The 11,969-nt window shown below is 43.1% G+C and overlaps 1 protein-coding gene across 1 annotated transcript in view; it reads left to right on the top strand.

Annotated features, from left to right (window-relative positions):
- The window catches only part of LOC144889599 (uncharacterized), a 35,523-nt gene extending 32,460 nt beyond the window's left edge, over positions 1 to 3,063 (top strand). The window contains exons 3-4 of the mRNA XM_078770443.1: positions 60 to 446; positions 1,116 to 3,063. Coding sequence (XP_078626569.1) covers positions 60 to 446; positions 1,116 to 2,200 — 1,472 coding nt within the window. The 3' untranslated portion in view covers positions 2,201 to 3,063. The remainder of the gene's footprint in view (positions 1 to 59; positions 447 to 1,115) is intronic.
- The last annotated feature ends 8,906 nt before the right edge of the window (positions 3,064 to 11,969 follow it).

Raw genomic sequence — 11,969 nt, forward strand, 5'->3', positions numbered from 1 at the left:
TATAAAGTTTTTTATCAACACGTGTGACTTATTTATTTATTTTCAATATCGCCACGCAGGTTCTCGACGGACAATGGACTCGCGGAGACCTCGTGGTGACCTCGGCCTCGTCCCGCCATGGCTGAAGATCCAAGGTTTATCGGAGGAGATTCTCCGAGCTGTGGTTACGGAGGTGGGGATCGAGATCTTCGGAGCTCTCTGTGCCCGAGCCGAACCCGCCCAGGTGAGGGATCGACTCTGTGCTTTGGCGACGCGGAAGTTCACCATCACCATGTACGCGGAACTATGTCGGTACATGGAGTGGTGCCGTGCGGGGAGAGGATCGGGATGGACCCTCGCCATGGAGACGGGAGACCTTCCTGGAGGACCTCATGGATTTGTGCAGTTGAAGGTGCGAGACAAAGACCTGCTTGGTCCTGAAGATCGAGGAAGAGACCATGTGAACGGTGAGTCACGGGAACTACCAGTAGTTCAGGATTAACCTGAATTCTGACAAGTCCAGACCCATGAGGCATAAAATATTTACTGAAACAAATATGGAGGCTGTTGTATTCCCCTCAATGAAGCTTCAAAATTCCTCCTTTGTCCTCGCCCCCTCCCTTTCACCTGGACCCAATCTGTAAGCTTCCCAGGAGTACCTCATTGTTCGTACTGCTCCCAACCTCTATCCAAAGAGAATCCGCCCGCCTATCCATAATGCTGCCTGCCCACAGCTCCTCCATTATGATACCTGCCCACATCCCCTCCATAATGCTACCTGCCCACATCCCCTCCAAAATGCTGCCTGTTGCATACTCTACTCAACTCTGCCAACAGTCACCAACCGATGACTGCTTCGGCAGCACATCCACTCTGGTACAGGCGTGGCAATGAAGCGGTGAAAGAAACCTTGAAATATATTTTTAAACTTTCCCCCATGTAAATTCGATATTTGCACATTTTGAACAGGGCATGGCACAGCACTGATTCCCAATTGGAAACTCCGAATGGAGCAAGTTTTTGTGGCAGATATTTTGCACACTCGCATCATGAGCAAATTATCCATTTCTTTGACTTGCCTCTTGTTCATTGAACTAGCTGCTGAAAATTGACCTTTTTGTGAATTTTCTTTGCAGGATTGCACAGGAAGCTCATCGGGAATTTCCCGTGCACCTCGTGTTCTCGCAAATGCACTACTGAGGCTGCTTTGCACGCGCACTTGGGGAAGCACCGACCACTTTCAATCGATGAAAAGTACCAATCCGCTGATTATTCCGATCCTATACTTTTTCAAATCATGCTTTATAAAAACGCTCTCAAGGAAGAAACATGCACGACAAGAAAGAAGCAACTTACCTGCAATTTGTGTGGGAAAAAATTCCTTTACCATTCGCAATACAGCCAGCACATGAAGTTTCATGACGGGGTCCGACCATTTATGTGCTCCGTTTGTGGGAAGCGTTTCGGTCGGTTCTCGAACTGCCAAAAGCACAAGCGTATTCACACGGGAGAGCACCGGTACAGGTGCACGGTGTGTGCGAAGAAATTCTGGTACGAATCCGATTTGAAATGTCACATGTGCATTCACATGACGAAGAAGCCGTCCATCGCCAACGCTCGCGACAAGGGATTCAGTCCGTCTTCGGTCTGGCACAGCCAACTCCAAACTCGCATCAGAGAGGGTCCATACAGTTGCAAGGTTTGTGCGATGACATTTCCGTTCAAATCGATTTTGAAACGTCACAGGTGTGTTCAATTGGGAGAGCGTCAGTACATTTGCAAAGTTTGCTCAAAGACGTTCCTGACTGATTTGGGTTTAAAGAGGCACGTGCCCGTTCACACCAAGGGACGCACATACCAGTGCAAGGTCTGCGCAGAGTCATTCCGGTCTAAGTCAGAGTTTAGAAGCCACTCGGTCATCCATGCAGAAGCGCATCCAAAAAATTGCAAAGTTTGCGCAAAGTTGTTCTGGTACGAATCGGGTTTAAAAAGGCACATGCGCGTTCACACTCGAGAGCGTTCGTACAGCTGCAAACTTTGCACGAAGACCTTCTTGTATGGACCGGACTTTAATCGGCACATGTGCACTCACGCGGGAGAGCATCGATACAGTTGTAAAGATTGCGCAAAGACTTTCTGGTACAAATCGGATTTCCATCGGCACACCGGCTCATCGGCACATCTTCCAATCGTCAAAAACGACGGCATTCCACTTGCCTGATCATCCCATGAAACGTGGTCATAGAAAACAAGGCATTGTAACCAGACATCCTACTTCCTACTACATCCTATATATATATATGCAAATCACAGTGCCTGTGCGTTCGTCTGTCTCCCGTTTACGCCGGCTACTTCTCCCGCCGCGTTTGAAAAGCTGCGCATCTGTATTAAAGTAGATTTATTAGACTTTCACAGAGTAACACACAATTCGAAATAGCCATGTTTCGCCCTCTTTTTAGACATATCCAACCTTAGCCACCCGATGTTGCACTACCATTTTGCGGTACTGTGGTATAGGTAGCACAGATCTTTCGCTCTTAGTGAAACCTGGATGCAACTCAAATAACCTCGTTAAAGTCCATTAAATAATTCAAATCGATCATTAACTCAAACTTTTCCCCGTCACTGAACGGTTACTTTTGCTTGTACTGTTTAAAATAAGGCATTGTCTGTATGTCTCTTCCTTGCGGAATCAAAAATGGCTTTGCCAACCTCCACCAAATTTTGTATTCGTGATTGGTGTACCCAGGGTCAGGTCATGGCATTGAAAAAAAATCCTCCCTTCTAAGCCAGTATGGGAGATGACTTGCAATATTTGCCTCTATATGTGGAATTGTGCATGGAAGTGGTTTAATCAATGACCCCCTGCTGGAGGGATTATGGTATTGCAGGTGGGAAACGAAGCCAATTCTGAAAACTAATCCTCTCGCTCCAGTAATGGAGTGTGTATTGACTGGTAGTGCTGAAATAGAAAAGGACAGTATTGCCTAATTGAGGTATCGGTACCCAATGAATTTGGCGAAATAACATGGAAATTAGTAAAATGACCAAGTGCTCGGATATTAAAAAATGGACTCGAGAGATTCTGGAAGTTGAGGAGTGCTGACATTGTATTGGAGATAGTCGGAGCGACTGAAGTGATAGAGCAGAACCTCACTGGGATATTTGAAAACTGAGATATGTATGTGTGAGCGTCATTTTGAATGTTGCATCGTGGGTTTGGCTACTTCTCGATCGCCATTGTGTCTGATCGGTTTCGTGGAAAGACAATGTGAAACAATAATTGGTAATCGTGGCTGGGAATTGTCCGTCTCCTTGAATACCCTCTTGAACTTTCGACTTTGAGAGAACTACCAGTAGCAGATGCTGTCAGGGGTTTAGCGATGATCGTTTAATAGACCTTTGCAACAGTGGTATGAAAACATCACAACTTGGTCCTCAAAACATTGTCCAAGTATCAATAAGGTGGATACTTGGGCCCTACATGTCACAAAGGGAATTGCATCCTACAAGAGAAGACATTCACTTGCAAGTTTTGTGGTTTGGGGTTCCTTGTCTATCTTTTTTAATGGACCTACTGACTGCTTCGTAAATGGAAATAAACAAAATTGGAAAATTGGCACAACCTCAAACATGAATCAAAGAAAACCAAAAACTGACCATGCCAGTGAGAGATGGAGCAACTGCAGTAGTAAACTAGAACGGCACTCGGTAGTGCGCATACCTCCGGCCAGACTGAAGTTTTTTTGTTTTTGTTTTTTTTTAGCAGTTTTTTAAACAGTTTATGTTTTGTATCCCACTGATGGGCCGGATCTGGATTCGGACCTGAACCAAAATGTAATCGGCTTGTTCTTGTCATCTAACCAACTCGTCCACCAAGTTTAGTCGTAACTCGTCCATAATTTTTTGAGATATCCTGCTCAGTATCATGTTATATATCGCTTTTCGCTCGATCTCTCAATGGTGAAGAATCATTTAAAAATTAAATAATTCTTCTATCCAAATCCATATTAAGATCTTCACCAAAAATTGAATCGATTAGTACTTGTCACACACACAACCTGTCCACCAAGGTTCATCCAAATCCATCTGAAACTTTTTGAGATATCCTGATGCATATCGTTTTTGGCCCTATCTCCCAGGTGAAGAATCACTTTAAAAAATTTTTTTTATCGTTTCCGAATCCATATACAGATCTTCACCAAAATCGGATTGATTCTTCCTTGTCACAAACCCAACCGGTCCAACAAGTTTCGTCCAAATCCGTTCACAACTTTTTTGAGATATTCAGATTTTAAAAATCGTTTTTGGCCCTATCACGAAATGTTAAAGAATCACTTAAAAACTTCGAGTAGCCGAATCTGAATCCGGATCTTCACCAAAATCTAATCATTCCGTCCATGTCACATACGCTACATCTCTGCCAAATTTAGTCCGAATCCGTCCACAACTCTTTGAGATATCCTGTTCACAGACAAACAGGCAGGGGGGAAAACATAACCTCCATCCACCTTCGGTAGCAGAGGTAAAAATAACCTTTCAAAGTAATTGAAATTGAAGCCAGGAAATGTCACAACAAAGGGATACTCTGAAGTTCAGCAAAAAAAAAAAAAAAAATCCTTGAAGAAGCCCTTGGAATATGATGCAGACCACCTAAAGAATGTACCTTCATCAAAGTTTGAAAAGGTAACACCTGTTCCTTAAAACATAATATTCTAAAAAAGATTAAGGATGGAAGCTGTTTTGGGCCTTAAGAGGGCCTTATCCCATCCTCAAAAACCACCTTCAGGAGGTTACAATCAATGAGTGTCCATATCGTTCTCAAATTAGTGGCACGACATCCTCATATCCATCATTTTCCCACGCACGAGAAGCAAGAAGCGGGGTTTAGCAATTGGTTCACTTTGTATGTATGTCTGTAGCTGTCAGTTTCGGATCAGGAAGTGCTTCATTTGAATTTAATTTTACATTTTGAACACGAATTGGAAAACGAACCTGTGGCTTAGCTGTACTTTGGCTCTGAATTTGGAAAATTGTATGAAATATCATCCCGATCGTGCATGCACAAGGGAGTGGGGCAATTATTTAGTCTGTCTCCCTGTCTGGCAGTCAAACAAAATAGAAAATCATTCCAAACAGGAAGTTCACTGCTTTTAGGGACGTCACAAAGGACACAACAGGCACGGAGAACTAATTAACTGTGTAAAATGAGGTGGTGTAAAAGACGCTGTATCAACGGTGAACGTCCAAAAAAAATTCTTTTTCTAAAACTTGAAACGACAACGTGAAATCGGGACCAGTAGGGGCTGGTTTTGTTCAACAAAATCTATGGATCGTGGAGGAAATGCATCACGAATCGCGCAGTGCGCACACATGTCCAGATAAACACACGAGACGATACAGGACTTGACCAGACAAAAAATGGCCACTTTTCTTGGGGGAAGTGACGCAACTTCCCGGGGAATTCTGCGTACCAGTGACGTCATATTCAAGACCTCGCTTTTCTCTGCACGGCAAGGCAATTTATGGAGGAATTTCTTCCTCCCCATGGATACCCACCAACAGGGTTTATCCTGATCTATCCTATAAATGCCGAGCATCAAGTGAGGAAGTGGGACGTACCATTTTTAACGTCTTTGGTATCACCCGGCCAGGGTCAGAATGGAACAGCCATGTACCAGAGTCGCAGGGGATGGTATAACCGCAATGAGTCTGGTTAATGAGGAAGTAAGAGATCACGGGCTGGGAAGGAGAAAAACGTTGAGGTATTGAAGAAATTGATCATTTTTTTCCACTCTCTGCGCATTTGGCTCTCTCCGAATGTTCCACGCGAGTATTAGAATGGATAACTGGTACAAGATCAATCCTTGTACGCTCACGCGCGTACCACAATTTGAGTGAGGCTGGTGATTGCACGTGGCTTTGCCTTTGCATCGATGATCAATACGGCCTGACTTTGGTGGCTTCAACAGGAGTGACATCCACTTCTGACTCCAAAAATTGCAGAAGAGCGGCCTTGTTCTGACATGCTCAAATAATGATTTACACATGTGTTTACATGCAACTCCTGACAACTTCCTGATTACAAACTTTGTTTTGGGGGATTAGGCTTGCTGTTACCCCACTGCAAGGGTAATCGGGCAGCAATTTCGATTGATAACCGCAACGAAGGCAACTTATGCACGTGATGTCGAGCAGCTCACAAACCCATTGGAAGTCCAAGAGATGGGAACAGCATCTGCTCCTTGAGCACTTTGTTCCTGGATAACGTTTGTTTCCACTTTCTCTGACTACCTCCACTCTCACATTGAGCTTGTCTCCTTCAAGAATAAATTCCATTGGGAGAAGAATGTGATCGTACTGGTTAGCGACAGCCAATGAGAAAGCTCCAAATGACTCTTTATAACTTTGAGTGCAGCGATGAGGCACAGGTGGCTCATCATTTTGCCTGGTCACCCAAATCACTTTTATCCCTGTAATTGTTGTATCTGGCGGTATGGAGATTACTGGTGTTATTGTTCTGCTTCACCTGACCCTTTGATTTAATATTTAATGATAATTTATTGTTCTGTGATTCTTTCTTTTTTCCTCTTTGAATGTGTTCAGCACTATGAGAGAAGCCATATGTTTTTCGGATACATGAGTTGTAAAATGAGCATCTGAATGAAACTCTTGGAAAAGCCAAAAATGGCAGATGTCAACAAGGTCGGTGCTTTTTAAAATCCATCAATTGATATACTTTGTTGCTCACAATTGGAATAGATATATATATATATATATATGTTTTTTTTCTTTTTCTAATATCTGACCAGAGCCTCACTCAGTCACCCAAACCATTACTCCAAAGATGTTCATTTTTATCTCTGACCTGACAAATAAAACAATGAATAAAACAATAAATGAATAAATGAATAAAACAAAACAATAAAACTAATAAGACCCTTCAATGGGTTTAATTAGTAAAATAATTAAGAGAAATGGATCCTTTTAATTTATTCTCAATTATATATGTTTCCATATTTACCAACATCAAAGGTTATGTTTTATGTTTTTTTTATTCATCAAAGGTTAAAGGAGGTTATGTTTTCACCCCTGTCTGTTTGTCGATTTGTTTGTTTGTTTTTGAACAAAATATCTCAAAAAGTTGTGGACGGATTCGGACGAAATTTGGCAGAGATGTATCGAACGTGACAAAGACGAATTTATTAGATTTTGGTGAAGATCCGGATTCGGATCCGGCTACTAGAATTTTTAAAGTGATTCTTCACCATTGGGAGATAGGGCCAAAAACGATAAGAGCAGGATATCTCAAAAAGTTATTGATGTATTTGGACGAAACTTGTTGGACAGGTTGTGTGTGTGACAAGGAAGAATCGATTCGACTTTGGTGAAAATCCGCATCCGGATCCGGCTAGTCGAAATTTTAAAGTGATTCTTCACCATTGAGAGATTGGGCCAAAACGATACAGAGCAGGATATCTCAAAAAGTTATTGATGGATTTGGACGAAACTTATTGAACAGGTTGTGTGTGTGACAAGGAAGAATCGATTCGACTTTGGTGAAAATCCGCATCCGGATCCGGCTAGTAGAATTTTTAAAGTTATTCTTCACCATTGAGAGATTGGGCCAAAAACGATACATAGCAGGATATCTCAAAAAGTTATTGATGGATTTGGACGAAACTTGTTGGACATGTGTGTTTGACAAGGAAGATTTGATTCAATTTTGGTGAAAATCTGGATCCGGATCCAGCTGGTAGAAATTTTTAAGTGATTCTTCACCTTTGAGTGATATGGCCAACAAGGTGGAGGTATGCTCTCTACTGAGTGCCGTTCTAGTTTTCTGTTGCAGTCGGTGCTGACGACCATTGGTGAAGCACATACTGAGATTTTCAGAAGGCCGAAGAAAGATGTTGAGTTTGTGACGGTAACTAGCGCACAGCACCTGTCTCTGACACGCAAATAATGGAGTCCCTGAAGGTTTGTGCACAGACTGGTGCTTTTTTATTTATTTTTTTGCACCTACAAATGCACAGATTGGGAGCTTGCAGTCTGCTCTCCAAAAGCCTGAGTCTTTTTTTTTTGGATGAAAACTTGACACTGAAACAATGATGAGTGCTACACCCAGGTGGCCAGGTGCACCTGTCCTATGTAAGTGCATTATGTAATAGATTGACACTTGGTTGTCTTTCCTGTAAGTAACAATTTCCAAATTCCCAAGAGATGGCAATTTCCGTTCAAAATTCGTAAAAAAACATGATCAGTTCCAGCGAAAACACTGGAAAACGACACTGGAAGCAGAAATATTCAGGACAGGTGCTGTTTTGCGACAGTGCCAATCGGGAGTACGCCACACTTCACTTCCGCATCGATGGCTTCGTGATGCTGCCGCCATTATGGGAGACAAAGCGAACTGTTTATAACGAGCTGATGTATGTCGCGGCCATTTCAACAGTGGTAGGGATTTCCCCATGCTAGACTCAGTACTAGTACCCAACTGCAAAGCCGCAATGAGCCGGCGAAGCCAAAGCCTCTTGCCACTATTTCCGTCTCAACTTCGGATATTTCCGGCCGTGAAAAACTATCCCCGACGACCGCGAGATTTCTAAAAAATAATTCTTCGTCAATTTTAGAATATTTGACACCGTTTTCAGGCTCCGAAACGCGGTAATAAGCTTATCTCTATAATAATAGCGTAAGGACTCGACTTTGTTATCCCTTTTACGCCGCACCCAGTGACCCGATGCCCACGGCACTAATGGATTTACGATCTAGGAACCGCGCTCTTTGTTTATCACGTAAAGCCATACTCGAAAAATCTGAATTAGCCGACGTTGGGGCCCAAAAGCATCCGATTAACTGCCGATACGACGCCATCTTACGACGCCATCGTATTGGCGTCTGCTGGGCGAAGGCGAAGCAAGCCGTCCGCTGATTGGACAGGTGAAGGCGAAAGCAAGCCGTCCACTGAGTGGACAATCCAGAGCATGCATTTGTGCCGGTGTCGGCGATCGTTGTTCATATACGCACTCTTCATTCTCATCTTTCTTCCTAACTCTTACTCGGACAAGCAAATCGCCGATGCCATCCATAATGGTACACTCTATCCATACACCACATCCTCCCTTCCGTGGACGTTCCACGGGTTTCGGCTAGTTTGAAATATTTTTTCAAATGCTCGAATCTCATTGGTTCCGGTGTTTGGTGACGATTTTCGTTGAAGATAACCAGGGCCCGTGCGGGCCCGGGGAACGAGGTTGGTCTTAAAGTATTTTAATTACAAATTAGAGGTGCATAAGATTGTGAATCAAAAAAAGACGGGTGAAACAAACTCCTATTGAACTTTTTCGCAATTTTTTATGCATACTTCCGCATCTGCAAGATGGCGGCCTCCATGGAGCGATTTGGTTTTTTAAATATTTTTTCAAATGCTCGAATCTCATTGGTTCCGGTGTTTGATGACGATTTTCGTTGAAGATAACCAGGGCCCATGTGGGCCCAGGGAACGAGGTTCGTCTTAAAGTATTTTAATTACAAATTAGAGGTGCATAAGATTGTGAATCAAAAAAGATGGGTGAAACAAACTCCTATTGAACTTTTTCTCAATTTTTTTATGCATACTTCCCCATCCGCAAGATGGCGGCCTCCATGGAGCGATTTGGTGCTTCAAAGCTTCGAAATTCTCAAAGGATCCAGCAAAATTTGGCTTTTCAACATAATACGTACGCGTTCATTCACAACACCGGCTTCGCCAGCTACTAGTACCCGACTGCAAAGCCGCAATGAGCCGGCGAAGCGAAAGCCTCTTGCCACTATTTTACCCATCACTATGGCATCAGTAGGTTAGGTAGTTGGTAGTAGGTAGGTGTAGTAGGTACCGTACCTAGTTCAAAATGACACCATTTGCATTCTGGACGAGATTAAAATTTATAAAATTTCCTTCTTGATTAATTCGGTGAATTCCGTCTCAATTTCGGATATTTCCGGCCGTGAAAAACTATCCCCATACGGCCGCGGGATTTCTAAAAAATAATTCTTCGTCAATTTTAGAATATTTGACACCGTTTTCAGCGTCCGAAATGTGGTAAAAAGCTTTTTTGAAATATTTTTTCAAATGCTCGAATCTCATTGGTTCCGGTAATTGGTGACGATTTTCGTTGAAGATAACCAGGGCCCGTGTGGGCCCGGGGAACGAGGTTGGTCTTAAAGTATTTTAATTACAAATTAGAGGTGCATAAGATTGTGAATCAAACAAAGACAGGTGAAACAAACTCCTATTGAACTTTTTCGCAATTTTTTATGCATATTTCCGCATCCAGAAGATGGCAGCCTCCATTGAGTGATTTGGTTTTTGAAATATTTTTTCAAATGCTCGAATCTCATTGGTTCCGGTGTTTGGTGACGATTTTCGTTGAAGATAACCAGGCCCGTGCGGGCCGAGGTTGGTCTTAAAGTATTTTAATTACAAATTAGAGGTGCATAAGATTGTGACTCAAACAAAGACGGGTGAAACAAACTCCTATTGAACATTTTTCAATTTGTTATGCATACTTCCGCATCCGCAAGATGGCGGCCTCCATTGAGCGATTTGGTGCATCAAAGCTTCGAATTCTCAAGCCAAGGGATCCAGAAAAATCTGGCTTTTCAACATAATACGTACGCGTTCATTGACAACACCGGCTTCGCCGGCTACTCGTACCCGACTGCAAAGCCACAATGAGCCGGCGAAGCCAAAGCCCCTTGCCACTATTTTACCCATCACTGGCATCAGGAGGTTAGGTAGTTGGTAGTAGGTAGGTGTAGTAGGTACCGTACCTAGTTCAAAATGACACCATTTGCATTGTGGATGAGATTAAAATTTATTCCTTCTTGATTAATTCGGTGAATTCCGTCTCAACTTCGGATATTTCCGGCCGTGAAAAACTATCCCCGACGGCCGCGAGATTTCGAAAAAAATAATTCTTCGTCAATTTTAGAATATTTGACGCCGTTTTCAGCCTCCGAAACGCGGTACCGGTAATAAGCTTTTTTGAAATATTTTTTAAAATGCTCGAATCTCATTGGTTCCGGTGTTTGGTGACGATTTTCGTTGAAGATAACCAGGACCCATGCGGGCCCGGGGAACGAGGTTGGGCTTAAAGTATTTTAAGTACAAATTAGAGGTGCATAAGATTGTGAATGAAACAAAGACGGGTGAAACAAACTCCTATTGAACTTTTTCGCAATTGTTTATGCATACTTCCGCATCCGCAAGATGGCGGCCTCCATTGAGCGATTTGGTGCGTCAAAGCTTGGAATTCTCAAGGGATCCAGCAAAATCTGGCTTTGCAACATAATACGTACGCGTTAATTCACAACACCGGCTTCGCCGGCTACTAGTACCCGACTGCAAAGCCGCAATGAGCCGGCGAAGCCAAAGCCTCTTGCCACTATTTTACCCATCACTGTGGCATCAGTAGGTCAGGTAGTTGGTAGTAGGTAGGTGTAGGTTGATAGTAGGTCGGTGTAGGTACCGTACCTGGTAAGACTTGGTAAAAGAGAAGAGCAGACAGTCCTCCCCAATGGCAATACCTGCATACAATAAATGTCACAAGAAGCTTAAGGAAGTAACTATACGATGTGCTAGCTTAAGGCCTATTTTAAGAAATTTTAACTGGGCTTAACATACGTTTTCACAGAATGTGTGTTGTCTTCTAACTTCAGTCGCTGTCAGGGCTGGTTCTCTCCGGGCATGGCAGCTTCCTCCACCAGAAGAAGTTAGCTTGCAGTAAGATCAGTGCCGACAGATCAGACGATAGCGCCGTTTCAACGGCAATGTGTGACTGTCATTAATCAAACCGAGCTTTCTTTCTTTATGTAAACCGCTTATACCGGTAGGTGCAGGACAACATCATAAATCAGACAAACCTACTGAGCATGGGAGCATGGGAGCATGGGATTGAAGCCTAATTCGGCTTTTCAGGTCTACCACTAAAGAAGAGAAAATTTCG

Source organism: Myxine glutinosa, chromosome 1 (assembly GCF_964187855.1).
Source record: "Myxine glutinosa chromosome 1, kmMyxGlut1.1, whole genome shotgun sequence".
NCBI classification, from domain to species: domain Eukaryota; kingdom Metazoa; phylum Chordata; class Myxini; order Myxiniformes; family Myxinidae; genus Myxine; species Myxine glutinosa.